This window comes from Daldinia caldariorum, assembly GCF_022478825.1.
Source record: "Daldinia caldariorum strain CBS 122874 unplaced genomic scaffold F4812scaffold_25, whole genome shotgun sequence".
Lineage (NCBI taxonomy): Eukaryota > Fungi > Ascomycota > Sordariomycetes > Xylariales > Hypoxylaceae > Daldinia > Daldinia caldariorum.
In genome coordinates this window covers 369305-392944 of record NW_025953061.1, presented here as the reverse complement: position 1 = coordinate 392944, position 23640 = coordinate 369305, and the positions used below count along the sequence as shown (strand labels likewise).

Here is a 23640-nt window from a genome sequence, read left to right as displayed (position 1 = left end):
GTTCCAAGATATAATTGGAAAGATTTGTCATGTGGAACAAGAGTAGAACGATTTTGGAATGTTGGTCTATGTCCGTGCGCCCTATGGTGATGATGATCTTCACCCCCTAGTCACCTGAGAGATTGGAAACTTCAAGAGAGCGGACTGCAGTATTTGGCAAAGGTGAATCTACCTGAGGAAGGTCACCATCGGTGGCCTCACAAGCGGCGCATACCGCACTCACAGTTGCGCCTTGTTCTATTATACTGTTTGTCCGTGAGCCGCGAGGCTGCTGACGTAGGATTTGATAAGTTCGTCAACGCCCCAGAAAGGGTAATCCGGCACAGACTGATGACGGCGAGTTGGTTGGAATTTGAAAAGGATAGCTGATTTCGGCGGGGATTAGGAAATATGCTAATGAGAACTCGGAGTTTAGTCGAGCTGAACTGCTGAACTGGCCACTTTATGTAACGGGTAGGGCTGGTAGGGCTGGGTAAGGCTGGCAGGGCTAGTGTAGGGCATGTTTACTATTCTCGGACGAGGATACCCTTGCATCACTGAAAGTGGGGGACAGGGGGTGTGGTCTTCTAGAAGCCAATGGTACGTACTATGTATCTACTTTCTAAATAGGTACCTACCTACCTAGGTAGGAGGTATAATTATATTGGAAGCGCGGGAGAAACAGATTCCGGGGTTAGGGTCTTCTCGTCATCACGGCGTCGCGTCGTCACATGCACGCAATGCTTAAAGCCTTTGGGATTACAATCATAGGAATGGATGAAGCCATCTTGGAAGCCATTTTCTTAGAGTCGGCCCGTAGAAAGGTTAAGATCAGACTTCTGAATACGACCGAATCGCACGACCCAGAATGCAAGTACGACTATATCCTCGGATTTAGTGTATCGTGCTAGAGCCGAGTACCGTATGCATTGCTGAAGCCCTTGAGCCAGTGGGTAAAATGGCGAGAGAGGAGCCGCTGCTTTTGCGTACTAGGTTAGGTTAAGTAAGGTGATTATCCCCGTTGCGAAAGAGCCTCTTGCATATATAACTCAGCACAATATTAACTGTCTCTCCCGGCGGACTTCCGCTGACAAATTGACAGACAGCCTTTCATGACCTTGACATCTAGTCATGCTGTGTCGTCATCCGCTTTATAACCCTTGCTGATATATCATGATCAAGAGTTCATCAGATTGACTTGATCTTAGTGACGATATGTTAATTCGATATTATATTAATAACTTAGATCTACCCCCATTTACCTCTCTTAAAATTCATGGCACGTTGATCTAACATCCCCGATAAGATTCCCATACCCTTGAGATATCCTGAGAGAAAAGAAACACCCGATCTCAAGATATAGAAGGAGGAGAGGGGGGGTAAGTATACTAATCGATTAATATGCATAAGACAAGTTCTAAATTTGAACCCGTTAGAGCCCGGTTTCGTCTCGTTCCATACCTGCTCTATCTAGCTTGCACATCTATCCATAGGTACCTAAGGTATCACTATCATTAGACCTCTTGGTCGTTATTAACTAGGTTTGGTACGGTGGCCTGAAATTGAGGCGTGAAATATGACCTTCTAGTTCTTTTGCTACGCGGGTGGCGGAAAGCGACCCGAACGCTAATGAAAAATTGCTGCTGAACAGCATATTCCTCCTCATGTCATATAGAACTTTACTCGGTGAGCATCCATGTAAACCTGAGAACTCTCGGCCCGCGAATTAATTGTATCGGTATTTAAGATTAATCAAATCTGCCGCTGTCATTGATACTGCTGTGTAGCGGTGTAGCTTCCTTTCATCTTTACGGAGACTGAGCAAGAAAAGTGTGAGGATAGGATGGATGCTGTCAAAATAGCTCTTACGCATTGACAGCAGCTTCCCAAGTTCGAAGGCTCTAGAAAAAACTGAATAAGCAGACACCATCGGTCGCCGAAACTCATATCCGCGAAAGCAGCATAGCATCATACATTGTTGCTATCTTCGTCTTCGTGCTCCTCAGTCTCGGTCTCTTCTTCGTAACCATCATCTGTACTTTCGAGACCTTCGCCGTGGATGGCAAAACTCCCCAACCACCCAGCAAGAGCTATTCCCGCGAATACGCCCCAGGCGAGAGCCTCACCCTTTGGCTGAACATGAGTCGACAAGGTGAAGAGCCCGCCAGAAAGGAAGGGGCCTACACTCCTGCCGGCGGCCGAGAGAGTCTGCGCAATGCCGTTGAGCCTACCCAAGCTCGCGTGAGTTGGCGCCGAATTAGTTATCTAAATACGCATTAGCTATGCCGTATGACGGGGGGTTATCCTTGCTGGAGAGTTACGTACTAGTAACATAACGCTTGATAGGCCACCGACGGCGCAGATATTCTTAATAATTAGCACCACGCCAATTTCTAGGTATAGCCATATCTTGCTATCGCCTATTCCAAAAGGCGGGCTTGAATCCACATAACCGACGAATGGCATCAACGCCATGGTGATTGCAAAGCCGAGTAGAGAGCCTCGATAAGACCTAACATTTCCTAGGCGCGACTTTAATGGCCTAAAAAGGAATAGTTGGAACAGGATTGTGAATATTCCAGCGACGGAGAGAGACACGCCGATGACATCCGCGTGTAAGTCTCTGCCAGTGGGTTCCTTTCCGGAAGCGAATATTGGATATAAACTATTAAAAGAGCTATTCGATAATTGAAAGACTAAGTGCGTAGCGAGAAGAACGATAGTTGTTCGATTTAAGAGCTGGCGCCAAGTTGTTGTATCGTGCGATGATTTCGAATCGTCGTTGCTATCCTCATCCCCATGCGCTTCCAGCAGATTAGTCTCTTCGCCCGCATTCTCCTCGGCGTCCTCTCTCTGCTCGGCGTCGGAAACTCTGTCTTCGGAAGAGGTCCACGGCCGCTTGGACGCATTATGCGTCTGTTTGGCAGAACTAGACAGCCACGGGAGTCGTTCTACCCAATTTGGAATATCCCCCTGCTCTTCCAGAGTTTCGTCAAACCAGATACCCAGGACAACTACGCTAAGCGCGAGAAGCGAAGCTCCGAGTATATTGGGGGCTAAGAATGGGTAACTGTCTCTTGCAATCTTGCCCACAAGCAATCCACCCAGCGCCGGTCCAGTAATACTCCCCAGGCTGTAAACAACAGGCAGCCAAGTGAACGCCTTGCTCTGGTTGCTCCGGTCTGTCAACTCTCCCAAGCAGGTGGGCACAACTGCTGCGTTGCCATTGAACAGCCCCATAGCTATATGTACGAGAAGAATATGGAGATATCTGGTACAGAATCCAAAAGCCGCAAAACAGAAGCATAAGAGCAAAGTACCGAGAAGCATAACGGGTTTTCGACCAATGATGTCCGATAGGTATCCCCACAAGAGATTGGTTGCTAACTGAGCCAGCGCAAATGAAGAGGCTAGCAAACCGACGTATAAGCCAACCTGGTCATGACGGATTCCAGGAAAAGACTCGATCATCTCAGGCAGATAAGGTGATATGGAGTTAAGTGCTGTCTGCTCGGATAATGATAAGAGAGCTAAAAGAGCCAATTGCTTGACGGGTAAGGGTGTCTTGACGCCATGGTGATCATGAGCCTGGGAACCGGATGAGCTTGAGCCAGTGTCTCGTCTCCGGCCGGCAGTCCTCGGTGGCGGCGTTGGAAAGGTTTGGTAATGATGCTGAGAAGACAGACGGCGGAACGTGGATGACAACGCCCTATTGGCTGGAATGGAGGGAAGAGGTGAACCGGCACGAAAACTTCCCATGGAACCTGATCTAACTTGGGACCTGCCTGGACGGGGGGCATGCGACGTAGCCGCAATAGTTGCGGCGCGTACCATCTTATTTCCTCCCTTCTTTCCTTCTTTCTTTTTTTTCTTTTTTGTTCGGTGGTATATCCGAGCTCGCAACTTCAACTCAAATAATTCAAACGTTTGATCATGATATAGATTTACAAAGTACTCGGCCGTTCACTAAGACAATGGTGTGGGTTTATAAAGGAATTTATTCAATACGCTTTGAGCAGCCGAGCGTTAAATAAGACGCTCCCGTGCCCTGTTGCTGAGAAGAGGTGGAAGAAGAATCGCTGATATAGGTGGAAAGCGCCGAGGAGTGAGGCGATTGGGGATTGGGGGGAATTCGGAGATACGATCCAATGATGTAAAAGTTCCATTCATCCCCCTTTGGTTTTTCTAATCTAGGTAAATGCTATCGATAACATCAGGCACGCTCCGCTCCAATGCTCCAATGGCAATGGCTTTAATGCGTATTGGTACATTACATTAGAGGTGGTTGGTAGCTGGCCGTGCGCTAGGTATCGCTGCCAGCACCGAAAGCTACCCCACGTAGCTCTGGACCAGGGTGTAAGGTCCTACCAAGCATTTGTAGTGCATCATCCGCTGGAATACAGCGCAAAACCTTTGTTAGCTGCGCGACGCCAAGTAGAATTTACCATCCAGTTCGTTTTTACAGAAATATGCTTTTAGCAATGCACAACTCTTACTAGGATTCATTTATGACGTAGACGTCATATATCAGAGTTTAGGTACCTCTTATTCTTCCTTTATTCTGGTTTGCTTATGAGAAAACGTATGACAGATGCCGCAATACAACACACCCCATAAAAACACGCAGTTCCAGCTCGGATTTCGCTTCGGAAGCATGAGCATTTTATTTTAATCATTTTACGAATTTATTAAATTCAATGTAGCTGTGTAACGTGTCTTATCATTTTTCGCATAACGAAATAATAATAATAAAAGGGGGGGATAGGTAATCTCCATGTTACCTCTCAGGACCCGCACTGGAAAGATACATGAAATTTCTCATCTGTACCTAACCTACCTAGAAGCCGAAAAATCATTTAATAAACTCTGTTGTGGAACATCCAAAGACCTGCAATGCCCATCAATCCACCGAGTGTGAAACTTCGACTTGAGAACGAGGGGGGTGAGGGACTGAGAGAGACTGAGAGAGAGAGAGAGAGAGAGAGAGAGAGAGAGAGAGAGAGAGAGAGAGAGAGAGCATCATTCAATCCTTCTTCCAATTAAGCAGATTCGATAGTGTGGCAGATAGTCGCTTCTTGTCCTTAGGGGTCCCAACCGCAATCTCCTTAGGATCGACATCCGGCCCGGTACCTTGGAGATGCGATACAGGGTCCTGCTGCGATTTCCCGTCGGTCTGTGGACTGCAGCAAGTACTTGACTGTCGAGTCCCATCTTGTGCCGCATCGTCAACTTTGTCGCAGCAAGGCACTAACACGCTGCTCTCGTTCCTGGTGCTCGGAATATCCAGCGCCGGGTTTCTCGTGAAGAAGTCGGCAGGACGAAGATGGAATTGGTGTATCTCGACAGGCCTGTGCCGGATCAAATATGTTAGTCGAGTTGCCTTTAAACCTATGAAAAATAGCAGGGAAATAATGAAAGGCGTGCGTGCTTACATCACGGGCCAATCTTCGACTCGTGGGTTGTGAGTGAGGCCGAAGACGCTCCAAACTACAGGGCTGCTCTTCTTTCCATCCGCTGTCCCGTTCGTACCATCAACCTCGCCATCGTCTACAAACCAATCTCCCCTCTCCACCATCGTTTTCACTCCACCCTCTTCTCGCGGCGCCTGGTTCGTGAACTCTCCCGCAGCCCACAATTCGCCGTCTCTATATCCGGTAAACCAGAGGTGGTGTTTCGCGAAAGGTGCCCTTGCAGCTTGGACGCTCTTATCGTCTGCAAGCATGAGCTGCGTAGCGCTGGGAACCAGCTTATACCCAACGTTTTTGCCACTGATGCTGTTTTTCTTGGTTGCATGCTCTAGACGAACGACCCGGTTCAGCCGGGGCTCGGCATCTGCGAACCCGGCCCGCTTGATGCGATTCCGTCGAATCTCGTAAGCGTTCCCGTGGGGATTTGTCTCTGGGTTCATCGGCACGGGATGGCTTTCTTCTATGACTACAGCCGTGTTGTCGGCGTACGAGTCGATAGCTGGATCTATACGTACTGCGAAGATGTGCTGGTGGTTTTGTGCTAATACGCCTGGGTGTACAACATTGCCGTATCCAGATACCTTGCCCTCGTCGATGGGCACGACGCTGACGATACCTGTTGCCCGCGTTTCGATCGAGATGCCACCTGCTGTGTCTAACTTGTACGCAAACACGTATTCGTAATTTGCCAGCGTAGCGACGAACTGCACGACTAACTCGCGCAGGCGTGTTACCACGGCACGGTTTGTGCGGAAGTTGGTATGTTTCCAGCCAATTCCGTTGTCTTGCTCATGTAGACAGATCACATTCTTAGCTAAGTCAGGTTTGCCGTCTGTGCCAGGCATAACACAGTCGAAGTAGTGTATTGCGCCCAGACAATCGCACCCTAGTTTTAGATTGTTGGCTGCACGTCCGACTCCACCGTCGCCAAAGTCAAAAGCCTGCTTGCGCTGGAAAGGCGGGCGCGGATCGCCGTACGGGACAGTCATCTCGGAGAAAGATAACCGGTATACTATAGGTCGGTTTTCGTAGCATACATCGTGGAGCACAGCGCCCTCGCGAGCCGTAAATCCAACGCGGAAACGCCACTTTTGCCACTCGACAAGATTATCGGCATGCACTTTGAAAGATGCACCTTCGGGCTGAATAACGTTGATGGGTTTCATATCGGTGCGAAGCGGCTGGTCCAGAAGCTCTGGGATATATTCCGCGGGCCCGCAGTTCTCGAACAGCTTCTTCGGCTCGCCTCCCGGAGGGGCAGAATGGAGGCCATCGCCGACACCCCCTGTGGCGAGGCGATCCACTCTTAATATTTTTTTGGTAGCCACATCCATGATCGGTATTATAGGTAAAGGGTAGGAGTAATGGTTGGAATCAATATTGTCCTTTGAAGTATCCCGGGCGTATACAAGGCCTTGCATGTAGCGAGGGATCTCCTCATCCGGATCTGGGCCACCGTACGGCCACGGATCTATCGTAATCACGAAGTGTTCTGGTAGGATGAATTCTTCTATGGCCGACTTGAACATCTCTGAGGATACGCAGGCATCTTGAAATATGCCAAATTCATGGGCCGTGTAACTGGTCTGGTATCGCGATTCAAATGCTTTGGTGTTTTTGATGGCTCCGTCGTCCACATCGACGACCGTCTCCGTGAGCTGAGCTTTTCCATCTTTGATGACATCGTAAAGCAGTTTGACCTGTCTCGGCGGGATAGTCTCGGGAACTCGACCCTCATGTTCCGCGATGAGAAACTCAGTCAGATCTGTCCTCTTGGGCTCATCGACTATGGCAGAGCGGAAAAACAAGGCAGTCCCATCTCCCCCGTGTGCCTTGACCGCAATATCTCGAGCTTTCGAGAGCTCGTCAGATGAGAGAGGCCGTAAGGGATGAGGAATCTTTGATTCTCTATCGGCAGCCATGTTGCTAATAATCAATTTGCCTCCTGTTAATTTTCTCAAATCTGAGGAGGTACCTAATCAGTCGTGAATTAAATCAGAGTTGTGTAAAAAAGCAAAGACTCGGTACGACAAGCAAGTTGCAGCAAACAGCTATCTTATAGATAAGATACCCGGTAAAGTATATCGTATTATTAGGTCAACTAGACGATCAACTAGATATACCTAGGTAAACTTAATGGACCTTTAGCTCGACCCTCGGTTCAATTTATATACCTAACCTTACTTTGCGTAGATACCTACACGAAACATCTGGGAGGCCTCGGACAAGGACAGAATATAGAAAGCGATTGGGTAATGCGAAATAACCTGGATATAGATAGTCGGTACAAGGGTTGTATACATTAGGGTAGTATGCACATACGTGTGATCTTCGTTGGTCCGAGGTCTCGATACACGGCGAGCATTTGTCTTGGGTAGATCAGAAGACAGTTACCCGGACCAGTTCGGTGCGGTAACGGTGCAGCGGTGCGGGCACATGTGGGGTATCCCAGGGATTCTGTTAGGCTCTCTTAGGTTGTCTTAGGGGATTTTAGGGGGTTTAGGGGTCTTCATTCGGCCTCTTACACGCATCACCCCATGTCGTAGCCTACTCATACCAAGCCCATATTCACAGGTGATTACTTCGTACAGGTCTGTTTACAGGCGGCTACAGGTTCAAAGTGGGGTCGAAAGCCCTCCTCCTCGTCCAAGTCTCGCCCTGTTTTTTTCAGGATAGACACTCCTACTGTCCGGTAGCTTATCATTGTGGCATCTATAAGCGTCAGAGGGAAGCTTGATCAGGCAAGTCCTTGCGAGCCCTTTATTTCTTTTATTTTTTTTATCCTACCTTCTTCCACTGCCGGTATCCGCCTGGATCGGTTGGCGGCGTTGTCTGCGTGAAGCGTCCAATATTCTCCAAGCCCCTAGACCAGTACGATTTCCTAATATTGTGTACCAAGGGTACCAACCTAGTTACTATACCTACCTGGTATATATAAGCTCCTCCAAGAGAACCTGCAGAGCGCGTTTTGCGCACATGGCGAGATAATATCTGCACCGGAGATCCTACGCGGAACGTAACCTGCCCCCCTGGTAAGTTTGAGGACGAAGACTGCTTCATTAGGAATTCATACGCTACGAGTACCGTCTACGGTCTGCTCTCTGGTTCATATCGCCAGGGCCGTAGTGGAGGGGAGGTATCGCAGATTTGACAGCCGACTCTGCCCGATTAAGGCTTGTTATTTGGGAAATCCCGGGTAGAATTACCGATGATCGACCCCTAATGCATTCAAACCCCGGCCTATCACAAAACCCTTCAGCCGCATACGTGTATGAGTACCATGAGTACCTGAGGTATGTGTGTACGCGTGCGCGCGTGTCCATCCTATCGTCCAGGAACACAAGAGCAGCCCGAGGGATAGGCCCATGCATGCACGTCTGTATTACAGGCCATCCATATAGGTTGTATGATATATCACTTAATGCCGCGTCCAGGCAACCAAGGTCCCTTACCAGCTCTTTGGCGCCAGTCAATTCTCTCATAAGATATCTCACACCCAGTTCATGTTAGGATGAGGACATATGCCTCATGTTGTTCGATATGTATCTCCAAACCCTCAAATCATGGCAAGTGAAAACTAAAATCTGCCCGGCCCTTCTCTTGTTTTATAAGAATAAACCGTTAAAGAAATGCTTTAAGATTCTAGGTAATACGACAGATTATTGTGATAACTTGAGTTACTAGGAGACTGTGGCATGGTCATTTACATAAGTACCTAACCTATCTAGCCGGTGTGTAAGGTGATCTTGACGCCGGGTACACTCGAGATGTATGTGAAGCGCATATGCCTTATCATTGGCAGTGCTAGGTCAAGGATTCACCGGAGAAGCAATATTCAAAGCTGCGGGTAGCGCGCGGTGTCACTTGCATGTTTGGTCAGCTGTTCTCGGCAGTTGGTAAATTAAATATCTTACTGAGGTCTTAATCGCCTCCTTATACCTACCTAGGTCCCTAACGTAAGGAACCAAAATAAAGGCTTTGGTGGCACTCACTCAATTAGATGTCGTGAACGCATGATACCGAGTGATACAGATGTACAAGGACTAAGCAACTTACAGAGATAGCTTTATGACGGGATGTATTGCCGCGGAGCTCATTCACGCATAGCGTACCTAGGTGCCTACCTACCTACCTGTTTCACTCGCCCCATACCTTTTTCAGGATGTCCAACGAAAAGCTCTCTTGAACCTATACTACCTACTTCCTAAGAGGCGGTTCGAATACTTATCTAGGTAGCTTATCTAGAACGGGGTGGATTATAGATCAGGTAATGGTAAAAATGAATAGATTTCGATGGAAACTAGGTATCCCCTAGTCCCACTCGACGCAAGTATATAAACGGGTATCTTCTCACACAATCATAAAATCCTAGAATAACGAAACTCCCTCCCCTCAATCCGACCCTACTCAGCCTTCTCACCCGTCTCCGTCTCCGTCTTAACGGTTTGTTTCATGTTCGGCGGTGTCGCGGTCCCTGATGCCGTCTCCCCGTCAATTGCCGTGGCTTCATTCTCTGCGCGAATCGCTTTGATATTCTTTCTGCCTGATAGGTCGAACAGGATCGCTTTGAAGGTTCTCGCCAGTGTCTGTCGGCCTTCAAAAACGGGAAATAGTCCCACGGCGCCAAGCGAGCAGAAAATCCATATGATGCCCACTGTGATCCAGCCTGTGAAAAAGGGCTTCGAGAACACGTAGCTGCTGCCGTACATCGGGAACGGCCACAAAACCAGGAATGATATTGTAAGTCCAACCGTCGTCCACTTGGAAATCTTGCTGGCCCGCGCCAGTTGAACTTGCTCCTCGGCTAATTCGGTTGCCGTCTCCTCGTGCCCGGCTGTTGTCTGCTCAAGGTCTACGCCCGCTGTGGCAGCAAGCTCATGGTCATCTCCTCGACGGATGGCCATCATCGACTTCCAATCGTAGTTGTCCATTCCAAACATAAGAGTGAAAATTGGAATCAGCACCAGTGGCGAAAGAAGCGCAACAACATTGCCGGCAAGCATAGGGTTATTCGATCCCGTACATTCGACATCCAAAGCACCACACTCCTTTCGAGCGGTGACCAGCCATGCGATCAGAGCAAACGCAAGACCAAAGATAGGCGATAGTGCCGCGGCCCATTTATTCTGCCCTTTCCATATAAGGGTTAAAGTCGCGGGGATCACCGCGGAGGAAATGATACAGCCCATCATGAGATAAAGGTAACCCATAGAGATCCCAGCATAGTAAAGTCCAACGGAGAATGTGGAGATAAAAAGTGCATATACCACGACGATAACATGGGACATGTAGATGAGTCGTCTCCCGCTTGCATCAGGTTTGAAATAGGTGCGGTAGAGATCGTATGTGAAAATAGAAGAAACGGCGATTAGTTCGGACGAAGTAGCTGATGTAACAGCCATAAATATAATAAGGAGCGTACCGACCGCGCCGCCTCTCCCTAGCAAGGCAACGGAGGCATATGGCAGCACAAGACCGGCTAAGACGTCGGCTTCGGACATCCGGTTAGGATATGTCGGGAATGCCGGGGTATTCTCTAAAGCTAGAGCAGAAAGACCCATAGTTGTGGCGGTCAGCCATGGGATTGCGAACCAGCTAAGACCTCCAAGGATATACCCGGGAAGGGCGTGAACAGGTGAAGCCGCGATGGCTTTATTGTAATATCCGTTATCCAGAAATACGGTACCGAAATTTCCCACGATGTTGATAACGAAGAAGATGGCACCTTCTCTTGAACGCATAGTCAAATAGCTTCCTTGGGCATTGCCCTCAACCGGATGGTTAAAAGCAGCTTCGACTAGAAGATCGTAAACAGCCGATGGAGATCCAAGTTTATCGGAGGAGGCGAAGGCTGTTAATGAAAATATAATAATAAGAATCAGTAGGATGAAGGTATGGATCCAATCCGTAAGAATTGTCGCCTTAAGCCCACCGACAAGCGTATATGCTATGACACCGACAGGAAGAAGATATATAGCGGCAATAGTATGCATTCCGGTAAGAGCGTTTACTGTAGCTGAGCCGCCGACGACCAGCATGAGACTGACGAGAATGTTGGTCACGAGGCCGAAGACCATGAAGACTATATGAGGGATAGTTCCATAACGAGCTTTGATTCTTTATTGGTCGTAAGCCTTCATGTGTATTAAAAACCAGCGTTAGTAATGAGGACTTACACTTCGAGGAATGTGTGCGCATTGGGTGCGCGTCTCTTTAACTCAATAGCCAGCGTCGCGAAGAGTAGAATTTGAACGGTAGCTCCCGACGCGTACCAGAACGGACCAGAAACACCGTATCTATAGCAGACACCTGAGCTTTGTAGGAGTGTAGCCGCCCAGGTCCAAGAAGACACGACGGCAGATCCGACCAATCCACTCTTTACCGTGCGGCCGGCTGTGGTGAACATTTCAGACGTTTGAAGTTCTGAATTGTACCGCTTGAGGATGAACGTGACTAGGATCTACATACGACGGCCAGTAAGTATATCGTTGCTAGAGCCTAAGACGAGATCCTCGTAAGGGATCAAGTCTATGAATATTCGATAGGTAAATGTCGGTTGCAACTTACCATTCCCAGGGCAAACCCAAAGCCTAGACCCAAGACGATGCCATATCCAACGCCCTGCTCTAAAGGCGCGCCCACCGTTTCGGCCGCCATATTTCCTTCTGTTAGAGTGAAAGACCGCGACGTATAATTGAGTTGAATAGTTTAACGAAGGGATCAATGTGTAGGTAAAATCACTTTTTAACCAGAGCGCGCCGCAGAGATCGGCATAGTATCATATACGGTTGCATTGATAAGGCCGAGTTTGCAGAACTCTATCCAATGTGTAATACGCATTTTTCCTTATCAGTGAAGTATCTCCGGGCTCGAGGCTCTCTCCCATGTAGCCCCCAGATTGGCGTCCCGTACGTAACGGGCATACAGGGTCTCGCCTAGAACGCCCGATATAAAGGAGGGATGCTAGCTGACTTAGGTACCTAGGTAGCTAATGTCTCACCGGAATGTGTCGTTAACGTAGGTAGGTAGGAATTGATAAACGAACCTATCACATTCCGGGCCAGATGGCTGGTAAGGACCATATTTACCGAAGTGGGATGCATTGCAGCTCTTGCAACTATAGCTTCTCATCTCATGAAAGTTCAAGGTTCAGAGCTTGCATATATTTTCCGACACCAGAAACAGATACTCCTGTGACTTACACGGTAATAACATCTGGTATTGTCTTGGGTTTTGCTCGGGAATAAAGGTACCTTAGGTTAGGTATCTATATTATACATTTTCAGACGCCGTAAGCAGTACTGATCATTAACAACATATGCCCTATTCGAGAAGCCAAGATCCGGATAGGTATAATTTGATAAGAACAGCAAATAGAATTATACAATGTCAGAGTCAGGACAAAGCAAAACCAGGGTGTTGGTCAAAGAGGTTCAAGGTTGTAAATTGGTGACCCCCATGAAAGTGTAAGCGGAAACTTATCAGCAGCCATTGACCAATTGCAGAAAGTCCAACACGGCTGCAGGGTTAAACAAACTGATAAGACAGGTGGGGAACCTTTAAGCATACAAGCATTAGGTACCTAGGTACTGGCACAGATATGAATTAAAATCGTCCGATTGGTCTATTTTAAAATCTACCTGCTAAACTGCTGAAAAGCTGGGGAGAGGGGAACTTATCGTGAGCTTATCGATGAAGTTTACGTCACCAATCCAAATTGATTGAATATCAATTTAATGTTTTAGAACGGCATTTTGTGAAGATAATACCTATGTCGGAGGCTGGAGCTGTGCAATGTAAGATGCGATAGAAGACGAGATAGGTTTGGCATACGTTAGCATAATAAGAAGTTATTTACGTGGTGTAAAAACCTTGAGGTCCAGAATTTAATATTGAGCTTGAACTGGTCGTGTGTTAGAGCGGAGATCCAAAAGTGGTGGTCCGTGTTGCAGTAAAGAATATAGACCCTAATTTGCCTCAATTTCTCATCGGTCGCGTGGTGTAGTTGGTTATCACGTCAGTCTAACACACTGAAGGTCCCCAGTTCGAGCCTGGGCGCGATCATTACCTTTTCTTTTTGCTCTTTTTTCTCCTGAACATATTATAAATTTTTTTTACCTATTGTTATCTATCATAGTGACTCTTTTCAAGAGTTGCTCGTGAGCTCAGAGTCGAGAGCCATGTCTCGGGATTGAATTAAGACTACCCAGCCAGAGCTACCTTATATTACCTACGAGAGTACTGTCATTTACCTGTTAGCCGCCTTAATGAAGAGCACCGCAGGTCACCAGATAGAACCGAACAGCATAGAAATAGGTTCGTTGTTCTGCCGGGAACTCTATCCTAGTTAAGGGAGCCTACAGCTAGACATACTGAAAGTGTCCTCTGTTCTAGATAGAAGTCTTATCTGAAACTTTACACTACGATGCTCATACAGGTACACAAAGAAACATTGAATTTGAAAGCGTTGTCTGATGCTAAGCATTCCTATGATTTACTGAAGCGCCTAGGTACATTGCAGCAAAATAGACCCCAACGCTATCTCATGAATGGTTGGTGATTCTTCCACCTATAGGTACTCAGATCAACAAACCCTTCTACCCAGCACCGTAGTGTAGCATCACCCCTTAGAATACCGCAGCTGCATAGACATTTTAATGTGGAATTTTAGCTACATCGTCCCAACTAAATGTACGGTATTTCTGTTCACCTGGCAAGCGGACTTTCCAATAGAAGGCTTCATCTTTAGGATTGAATGCCATTATAGCTTTAACGCGAAGGAAGACTTCTCCTTCATGCTTGGATATTTTTAGATCCTATGATATTATAGGTCAATTTTAGGCTCGTTATCTCAGCACTAGACACTCACCTTATCTTCCGTAGGTAGTAGTAGCTTCAATGCAGGAGATCCAGGCTCGGAATCAGTACTGGCAGGGTATTGCTCGGGATCTGGAATCACTATCTTTGTAGTTGACAGACTTCGTTCTTCTTGTTTCGAATTTGTTCGCTGTGGTCTACTCATATTTCTGAGGACGAAAAGAAGGTATGTTCAAAGTGTTAGAAGACAGCTTCAGAGTTGAGTGCCTTGTTGTCTAACTGTCTAAGTTATGGTAGAGTGCTGGCGATTTCGAATGAGAATGTGGATGTCGATAACTCCCCAAGGTCAGATAGGTATCTGACTTAATGGACATGGAAGTATGGCGTGGGGTATGGTTCTTATACAAATCCAAGAGTTCATGTTAGCATAAATTATTAGATGTTAGGTATGGTCTCGTCCTCAATCATTTGCTATCTCTTCAATCCAAATAGTTTGAGTTTGTTTAATATAACTGCTAACTACTAGGAAACTACAAGTGGCATGGCTACAAAAAAACCGCAATGGAAACCTTCCATTATGAGTGGTGGTAAATTAACTGCCTACCTTAAGCTGTTCTCAATCAGGTAGGTGCCTACCTAGGTATGTAAGGTAATTAACACAGTTCATGGATGGCTTTATTGATGTTGTTTCCTTTGGTAGACCTGTATGGCATTGAAACAATTTAGCTGTTTTGCAATGACAAACCCAAGTATTCATACGGATACACTTTGCGTGCTGTCTCAGTATCATATTGTAGTGGCGCGTACGCTTTTTTCGTTGTTGTCTTTCTTACAAGCTCAACATCTACCTTAACTAGGATTCTTGTATTGTCAAATACTAGATACCTACCTGTTGGCAAGTTGTTTATAGACCATTTACAGACAGTTGGCCAACAAACATGGGTAAGCTATTAGTTGTCAATGGCAAATATATTCCGCGCTGAACATTAATCAAAGAACTCAAAATCTCGACTGTTGTTGAATCTCAATCTAGGTAGACAATAATAGTTTGATACGCATTGTTATAATTGTCCATACACCATGTTTATCTAGCAATACCTAAAGCACGGTTGTGTTTTGCTGGTGTATAACCCCATGAATAACGCAGGTACGTACTTGTACTATGTAGTATAACAAACCAGACAGGTGTACCTAAAGTAGCCCTTCCAATATACCGAACGATTCAGACTACATATGCTTCTCATGACTTCTTGTTCTGGAGAGTTTGGCTGATGAACGCTGCGAGTATTGCCACATAACTGCATTTTCATTAGTTATACCCAAAGGAATCACTATCGCCCACCAAAATTGTCAAATAAATCTATTACTGACCCTGTAGAATATGCAAATAACTCCTGTCGTTTTAGTCGAGTGATATATTTGAGAGAATAAATGAAGGCGCCCGTAGAGCCGAACAGGATGAGCATGAGCGATGATAGCGTAAGAGTAGTTATGTCTCTCTGGCATAAAAGATACAAAGGCCAAATAGGTAACATATAAATCAAGATGATCACTAAGACCAGGATAGCTTCTCCGGTGGCCCCTATTTTCTCTGGGCTGAGAACTGTAACACCTCCATTTTGGCGGGTTCTCTCCTGGAAAGATTATTTTTAAAATTTTCATAAAATTTAATTTATAACAGGGTCGCAGCACTTACTTCGTCCCCAAAAGCTTTCTACTCCGGAAATGTGTTAGATTCGAATACACGCGGTCATCTGTCGTTGCTTCATTTCTATACCCTAAGATGGAGTGGTACTTACCTTAATCAGTTTATGAGGGTTATTGTATAGAAGTGCCGTGAGGAAATTATCAACGCGTGCTGTTTCTCCATGTGGTTTCAACGATACCAGGTCCCCCTGATACAAGTAATACTCATCTTCCTCCTTGGTAACTGGACCGTGCTTCCTGAAAAATTTGATTAAGGCCTCGATGGTCGTCTCGGGAGGTTGTCTCTGTGGAGAAGAAACACAATCCATCATTGCCCCTGGTTTCATTTTAGCTATGTTGAAGCTGGTATATATAGTATGTCTTAGTAAAACGTACGATATCTTTTTATTGTCTCTTCGATGTTCGTTAGCAATTCCGTCTGCTGTATAGGTCGCGGATTGTGGCGGTTGATTCTGTCATATTCCTTAAGATCCTTTTCGTATGCTTGTAGCCTGGCTTGGAGGTCCAATAGAACCCTCACACGCAGGTACCTAAATTGACGGAAGATCAAGTATTCGTCATCTACAGTAGCTAGTGCAGCAAGTCGTGGGTAGCCTCGCGAATGCGCGGTAACTATAAGGAAATTATTAAATGTCCTAATACGTAACAGTCTCGATGATTAGGTAGTTTGCTACCTACCTTTGGTAATATATCGTGGTATATTATGCTGAGGATCTTCGGAGGTGTTGTCAGATAAAGCCCCGAGGCTTTTCTTCAGCGCAGTATAAAGTCTATCTATGAAGCTAGGAACTGTCGTAACAATAGTGCCTGCACCTTTACTTCGACGTTAGATCTTTCTGATATACAGTTTGAAGCAATTCGTGATTTGGGGAAGTGGCTTTGGGGGCTTTGGAGAGGCCAAAGATGAGTAAATAAATTGACACAGATCAAAGCAGAAAAACTATCAATAACTCTGCGGTATGTGGCTGCCATTATTGAACGGCTTTTTATTGGACGTACCCTGATTTGGATTCGCAGCATCATGAGGGCCAGACTGGCTTTCAAGGTGGGAAGGATTATCCATAATACCCCAAAGAACAGTTATGAGGCGACCAGCGGGGATATCACGAGTTCCACGTTTGTCTGAACATTCTTACTTTACATTGAAGTTGGGATTAGAGGCAATTTATATTCAGCTCAGGTCTTGTAATTTGTTCGATGCGTAAAGTTCTGGCTATATTAATCGGGCGAGCTCTCGAGAATTTCTCGGCACACGAAGGATGCAACTGCCCTGCATGTAGCAAATTTCCCGTCACTTATGTCGGATACCGATCATCTGTCATACAGAACTTTTGTTGTATGACAAGAAACTAGCATCATATGTAAAGTACCAATCTAGACATGGTTCATAATCCGACCTGCGAAGTATGTGGCCGTGGGAGTGTAGATATGAAGTACTTATTTGCTTCCTTCTATAAACCACCGCCCCTTCATAGGACCTAGGCCTTCATAGGACCTGGGAACATCTTAACTGAGGTAGTATGCCAGATTTCGTAGTCTATAAATTGCTACTTTCAGGACGTAGGGACTTTTCCGAACCTGTACTGGGCCCACGCCATACTACCTTCATGCAAGGTCCACGTCCTCTTGCCCTCATCATCGCCAGCCGCACCGGCTGCTACGTAGACTGGCATCAAATGATCGAAGCGCTGAGAGTAATTAGCTGCGTTCACTCATTAATTTTTTTTAAAAAAAAACAGAAACTCACCGGGTGTGCTTGTCTGGCGTCAGGCCGTTTAACAACTTCTCGCATACGAGCTTGTCGTTCGCTGGGTGAAGACTCGACAGCGTCCTTCAAGGCCTCGTCAAACGATACTGTGTACGGTAACGGTCTCGGGTCGCCCCAAGTGGAAGATAAATCTCTTAGGTTATGCACAGACATCCCCGCACCGATGATGAGAATGTTCTCATCGCGTAGAGGGGCAACGGCTTGTCCTAGCTGATAATGCATGTCCGCGTCTTGGTTGTTATACAAGCTCACTTGTACCAAGGGGACATTGAGAGGGTTCTCTTCGGGGTGGAAAGCTTTACCAAGCGTGGGTGTTAGTGGCGACAGGAGTCATATATTGTATGAAATAGGTGCTTAAGGTAAGCATAGCTAAGAAATAGAATTACATACCAACGTGGAATCCCGACCACACTCCGTGGTCAAGACCTCTAGTTACTCCTTTTGCCTTGATACCAGCATTTGTTAGGAGGTCGATGATCTTGGAGGCCAGTTCAGGGCTTCCCCTATTAGGATACTTCGCCTTGTAGTATTCAGGGGGGAAACCGTAGAAGCTACCACCCAGACTTGTTAGCGTTGGTTCCAAGAAAAAAAGAAAAAAAAAAGGATTCCATTAGATACAAACGCACTCGTAGATCAAGTCCGTGTGCTCAGCGGTATTGACCTCGATGACATTTGGTCCAGCTTCCCAATGACCGGAAAAGACGACGACAGCTTTAGGCTTCACTTTCTTAGTGATTTCTCTTCCAATGTTCTGGAGGACAGGATAGGCGGGATGATCCGTCTCGTATTGTACATTCGGCTATAACTCTAGGTTAGGGTAACGAGTCGAACGACCTAGGTAAGTCAAACTACACCAGAACTTACCCCGCCATGACTGAAGAAATAAACCGGGGCCCTGGTAGTAGACATTGTCGATGATTGTGAGTTTGCTGATGTTTGATACTGAGCGATGATGGAGGAAACCGGGTTTAATATGGAAAGGGGTAACACGGCGCGAGATAGCGACGACGAGAATAAGAAAGCCACGATTACGACAAGAAGGGATACGATTAGAAATGTCTTAGTAATTAACGTTGGATAATTCATGTTATTCTAGGAACGAAGAACTTGTAACGATTCTATGGAAACGGGAGATGGGAGGTATGTAAGTGAAGCCATTTGTAATTTCCAGTCCCCTGTCCTCCCCTTCCCCGGCTGCTGGAGGTGCACCGAGATTCCAGGTGTAAGTCAACTAACCAGGCCGCTAAAAGGAGGCTATATTATTCGATTCTTCAGCAATTACCAACGATCTGTCAGCATAAAGCCTAGCGTTAAGTTTGATCCGCTAGGAGATAGCTAACCTAACTGGTACAATACGTAGTGTGATAGAGTGGGCTGTTGCATTAATTTTTAGGCGTTGCTAAAGTAGCCGTCCGTACGCTTAGTTGCTTCATGTAGGAATGCAGCCAATCAAAAACTCAACGTTACCAAGGTTGCGGGTACGGTACCTAATGTGCATTGAACGACCCCGCGAAGTTAATGGAAACTAAAAAAAGGAAAAAAAAAAAGAATCAACCATCACTTATTACCTAGATCAATCGATCCTTACCTATTATTCCCATCTACCTGCCCATCTAGCTGCTTACCTCATATTCCCAACCTAACCTGGTGGTGGATGCTCTCCTTGTCTATCGCAATTATTAATATTCCCATCTTTTCGTTTATAGTGTTGTCTTCGTTGTCGTCTCTTTTATTAAACGACCGCATTCGCCACATCGAATTCCGATCCCGCCATGGCGATGCGAGCTCCACCGCTGCTGTTCCCGGCTGCCGCCAAGCACACAGCTACCGTCATCTTCCTCCACGGATTGGGCGACACCGGGTACGGATGGGCGTCGGCTGTAGAGAACTGGAGACGGCGTCAGAGATTGGATGAGGTCAAATTCATCCTGCCCCATGCCCCGCGTATCTCGGTTACGGCTGTAAGTTAATCTTCCACTACGGGTTGAGATGATGACCTCGGTCGGTGGGACTCACCATAACTGGACAGGCGGGCGGAATGCCTATGCCTGGGTGGTACGATATCGTAAGTGGACTTTCCCTTTCGCCTTGCCTGGTTATCCCTCGTCCGTTTCTAATGATTTACCCATATTTAAGTTTGCTCTGAGCGGCAAAATAGAGGATATCAGAAGAAATCAAGATGAGCGGGGTATCCTACAGAGTAGAGAGTACTTGAACGGGTTGATCCAAGAAGAAATCGACTCTGGGATACCCTCGAACCGCATCGTACTTGGCGGCTTCTCGCAAGGTGCGGCCATGTCTCTCTTTACCGGCTTGACGGCCAAGGTCAAGTTCGCCGGCATTGTCGCCCTTTCGGGCTACTTACCCTTGGATACAAAGCTTGAGGAGCTTCTCCAGGAGAATGATCACAACCGCGAGACGCCAATTTTAATGTGTCACGGCGACGAGGATGAGGTCGTACCGACGCAGTTAGGCAAAATGTCTTACGAGTTGTTGAAGAACCATGGTTTCGACGCTACGATGAAGATATATCCGTAAGTGATAGCTTGTTTTTTTTTTTCCTACGGATATATCATCTCTGGTTACGATAACTAATAAAAAATAGGGGTCTACCTCATTCGGCCTGTATAGAGGAACTTGATGAGGTTGAATCATTCTTGAGAGCTCGTCTTCCACCTCAGGACGGCAAGAAGACTGAGCTACAAAATTAACGAACAGTATGGAGTGGATATTTAATGAAAAAAAGAAAAGAAAAATAGAGTGCGTATAGGAATAAGAGAGACTGCCCCTCTAATATAGCGCTAATCCTGCGAGGTGCTTCGTATGGCATTAAGATGTACATGGGTGTTCGTTGCGGATTGGGCGACAAAGACGTCTTGCAGTATAAATCGGAATATTTCGAGGCTGATCGTCCGATAGCAGATATGATTGGATGTCGAACCTTTACTACTCGTGAGCCAGTCTATACACGTAGAGATGTGCGTGAAATATATGAAGTAGTCTGCAGATTTACAGAGGGATGTCTCGAAAATCATGTGACACGCTGGATCCCATTAGAGTAGGTATTTTATTTGATTTTGTTAACTTCATAGGTTAGGTACCTAATCACTTCGAGATACACGTTCTTTTGATTAGACATTGGAAGTATTGTTATATTAGGTACCTACGCAGAGGTGTTAGGAAGTTTATTAGAAGGGGGGGTTGTGTTATCTTATCATATAAGTACCTCCTATCTGCTACCTAAGTTGGAGGGTGGAGTCGCAAGATAGTGGCATAACGGCGTAAGCTTTAACTGGGCTTACGTACATGTACTATGAGGTAGGTAGTGTAATGCTTTGAAGCAAAGATACCTTACCTTACCTTACCTAACCCAAGCCCTTTTTTATTTAACAAGATCCCAAAAACAAGATTCATTCTCCCATCGGGATATTTTAACTTTTTTGTCTCTAGATTATTCTATGTGTCTCGTTAGCATCCCCGTCCTTGAAAATCAGCCTACTTTTTTATTCCTAAATTCCTTTCAGGGTCTATAGGTAAATTACATATGTACTTGTTACTCGCCTTCTCATGTAGCTGCATAGCTGTTGAATGAACCTATGTGATGTCGTCTCTTCCGCTATTAGCCCGATAAATTAATTATTAGGTATTATCAACTTATCAACTATTGCTACTACCACCTCTAGTCCCGAGAATCCACATCAGCCGTTGCTACGCTATCGGATCGTCTAGTTCTCTCCCTCCGGGATTGAGATCCTATCTATTCTTACACGGGCAAAAGTAAACAAGCCCCGCCAACCAAAACCCATCGTACCGATATTAAAAAGAGATAGAGAGAGAGAGAAAGGGGGAAACTTCATTAGCCGAAGATAATAATGCCGTCAACTGCACGGACATCAGCATCTGGTAGGCCACCGTCGCCATCTCCTTCTCAAGTTCCTCTTCCCGCGTCGCCAACATACTCGTATGCCTCCACAGCCAATCCGCTATCTCAATATAATTTACCACTCCCGCCTCCTCCCCGCCCAGCTCACGCCGTACTCTCCAAAGCCGACCTCGATCAGTCCCAGCTAGCGTACTCGGATTTGATAGCTACTGCGAAATCCTACCGAATCGCCCTCGCGTCTCTCTCCACCGCCGCCTCCGCATTCGGCTCCGCCCTCGAGGCCTGCGCGAGGCTGAAAGAAGCACGAGCCGAAACCCTCGGCCCGCCTACCGGCACCAGCCTAACAAACAGCTTCACTACAAAGGGGTCATGCACCGCGGAGCTGCTCTTAAGCGCCAGTGGCGTGCATCACCTAATCGCAAACCATCAGCAGATCCTAAGCGAGACCGTGTATAAGTCGTTCGAGGTACCCCTGCTGCACGAGCTGGACCAGTGGCGGCGTAATATCGACGAGGAGGACGAGACGTACAAGCGCGAAGTGGCGGCGCGCAGCCGCGAAATCCGCCGCCTCGAGAAGGAAGGGCTCAAGCTACATCGCCAGAGCCGCCGACGGGATGTGGCCAAGTTCCGCGAACACCTGGTTACCCTGACTGGCAAACTCGACGGCCTGACGGGATTGCACGCCGACCACGCCCGCACCCTGCTGCGCGACTCGCAGGAGGCTTCGGCGAAGATTCTCGAGGCGAGCTGTTCGCTCGTGCGCGCCGAGGTCGACATTTTCGAAGGCTTGGCGCGGAAAGGGTGGACAGGCGGGGGACTCGACGATTTGCTAGAGAAGGGCCAGGACTTGTTCGCGAGCGACGAGGATGGGCTACAGGGGGCCGCGACGGTGGCCGGGGTCACGCTGGTCGCAGCCAACAGTGCGGTCGGAGAAGGAGGGGCGAAGCTGTTTAGTATACTTCCGCCCAAGAGCATCCTAGCCAACGACGCGGCCTCGGCTTCGGTCTCGGATTCCGTACTGACCTCACGCGCAGGTGGCGGGCGTGCCGACAGCTTAGTAGTTGATCCGGAGGAAGACCAGTTTCAAAGCTTGACGGGAGCGGTGGAGCAACCGCAAGACCGTGAGAGAAACGGAGAGGATAGCGAGAGCATATTTTCCGAGTCCAATATGAGCCGAGGTTTGAGGCCGTTCAGTCCGCAGCCTATCCGCCGACGAACTACAGATGTGGTTATGGATCCGGAGGAGCTGTTATTCGGCGGCGGTGGTGGCGTCGAGGAAGAGTTTAACAACGATATCGTATCGGATTTGGGTGTGGATGCAGATGCAGATGCAGATGACGATGACGGGTATGACGCTGTAACAGTTAGGGGCGCTAGTAATTCACCAGGTCGGACGTTAGAGATGGAACTGGAAGAAGCAGAGTCAAGTCTACGTCTACTACAAGAGGACGACGACGACGAGCTAAACGGAGACCCCGAGTTCCAGGAGAGGCATGAGGGAACACCACAGAGACAACCCAGCAGTAGTAGTGAGCCGGTTTCACTACCACCCCCACTGTCAACGGGGAAGGACGAAGTGCTAGGTGATAGAGAGTTTGCTTAATTATGGTTGCATAGCACATAGCACATGTGCGTACACACACTTTTATTCCTCCTCCTCCTCCTCCTCCTCCTCCTCCTCCTCCTCCTACCGGCATAGAGAGGATGCTACACAATGATGAGAAGGCGGGAAGGGTTACCTATAGGATAGGATGGTTCTAACGGCGGTTACGGCGGCGTAATATTCATTTATTAGTAGTGTATTAAATTTTTCATGGCAGACGAATAGATGAAACGAGGCATATATATCTTCCACATTAGGACGCTATCCCTCGCTCAGTATTTTCTCACTTCCTAGCTCTTGTATGACTTGTATTACCTTAGTTAGTGATACATGCTGTCTTACCGTTGCTGGCAGCACGCATATGTATAATAACATTACACCCAGACACTACAGTACCTATTACTCATACAAAAGG

At 47.1% G+C, this 23640-nt stretch overlaps 7 protein-coding genes and 1 non-coding gene across 8 annotated transcripts; 3 read left to right on the top strand and 5 right to left on the bottom strand.

Annotated features, from left to right (window-relative positions):
• Nucleotides 1-1666: 1666 nt before the first annotated feature.
• F4812DRAFT_239062 (MFS general substrate transporter) lies at nucleotides 1667-3896 on the bottom strand. The gene is made up of 2 exons (XM_047930612.1): nucleotides 2305-3896; nucleotides 1667-2244 (listed from the first exon to the last, which is right to left on the bottom strand). The coding sequence occupies exons 1-2, from the start codon at nucleotides 3811-3813 to the stop codon at nucleotides 1948-1950; spliced, it is 1806 nt and encodes a 601-aa protein (XP_047786037.1). The 5' UTR covers nucleotides 3814-3896; the 3' UTR covers nucleotides 1667-1947.
• A 1077-nt stretch (nucleotides 3897-4973) lies between these two features.
• On the bottom strand, nucleotides 4974-7901 carry F4812DRAFT_446113 (copper amine oxidase). Its single transcript, XM_047935617.1, has 2 exons — nucleotides 5412-7901; nucleotides 4974-5327 (listed from the first exon to the last, which is right to left on the bottom strand). The coding sequence occupies exons 1-2, from the start codon at nucleotides 7367-7369 to the stop codon at nucleotides 5003-5005; spliced, it is 2283 nt and encodes a 760-aa protein (XP_047786036.1). The 5' UTR covers nucleotides 7370-7901; the 3' UTR covers nucleotides 4974-5002.
• Nucleotides 7902-9389: 1488 nt separating this feature from the next.
• On the bottom strand, nucleotides 9390-12307 carry F4812DRAFT_239028 (Na+/solute symporter). Its single transcript, XM_047930611.1, has 3 exons — nucleotides 12015-12307; nucleotides 11624-11907; nucleotides 9390-11564 (listed from the first exon to the last, which is right to left on the bottom strand). The coding sequence occupies exons 1-3, from the start codon at nucleotides 12102-12104 to the stop codon at nucleotides 9851-9853; spliced, it is 2088 nt and encodes a 695-aa protein (XP_047786035.1). The 5' UTR covers nucleotides 12105-12307; the 3' UTR covers nucleotides 9390-9850.
• Nucleotides 12308-13437: 1130 nt separating this feature from the next.
• On the top strand, nucleotides 13438-13511 carry F4812DRAFT_t147. Its single transcript has one exon. It is a non-coding gene; the product is annotated as a tRNA-Val (tRNA).
• Nucleotides 13512-15320: 1809 nt separating this feature from the next.
• Nucleotides 15321-17105, bottom strand: F4812DRAFT_446106 (uncharacterized protein). The gene is made up of 7 exons (XM_047935616.1): nucleotides 16971-17105; nucleotides 16650-16784; nucleotides 16347-16583; nucleotides 16064-16287; nucleotides 15961-15978; nucleotides 15636-15898; nucleotides 15321-15562 (listed from the first exon to the last, which is right to left on the bottom strand). The coding sequence occupies exons 1-7, from the start codon at nucleotides 17032-17034 to the stop codon at nucleotides 15505-15507; spliced, it is 999 nt and encodes a 332-aa protein (XP_047786034.1). The 5' UTR covers nucleotides 17035-17105; the 3' UTR covers nucleotides 15321-15504.
• A 25-nt stretch (nucleotides 17106-17130) lies between these two features.
• On the bottom strand, nucleotides 17131-19276 carry F4812DRAFT_238751 (LigB-domain-containing protein). The gene is made up of 5 exons (XM_047930610.1): nucleotides 18604-19276; nucleotides 18366-18538; nucleotides 18130-18290; nucleotides 17719-18035; nucleotides 17131-17659 (listed from the first exon to the last, which is right to left on the bottom strand). The coding sequence occupies exons 1-5, from the start codon at nucleotides 18823-18825 to the stop codon at nucleotides 17525-17527; spliced, it is 1008 nt and encodes a 335-aa protein (XP_047786033.1). The 5' UTR covers nucleotides 18826-19276; the 3' UTR covers nucleotides 17131-17524.
• A 235-nt stretch (nucleotides 19277-19511) lies between these two features.
• Nucleotides 19512-20450, top strand: F4812DRAFT_453434 (Phospholipase/carboxylesterase; the record flags this gene model as incomplete). Its single annotated transcript, XM_047936487.1, has 4 exons — nucleotides 19512-19700; nucleotides 19769-19804; nucleotides 19876-20273; nucleotides 20345-20450. 4 exons carry the CDS (start codon nucleotides 19512-19514, stop codon nucleotides 20448-20450), a joined length of 729 nt encoding a protein of 242 aa, XP_047786032.1.
• A 1161-nt stretch (nucleotides 20451-21611) lies between these two features.
• F4812DRAFT_453433 (uncharacterized protein) lies at nucleotides 21612-23225 on the top strand (the record flags this gene model as incomplete). The annotated part of the gene is made up of 2 exons (XM_047936486.1): nucleotides 21612-22919; nucleotides 23109-23225. 2 exons carry the CDS (start codon nucleotides 21612-21614, stop codon nucleotides 23223-23225), a joined length of 1425 nt encoding a protein of 474 aa, XP_047786031.1.
• Between the last annotated feature and the right edge of the window lie 415 nt (nucleotides 23226-23640).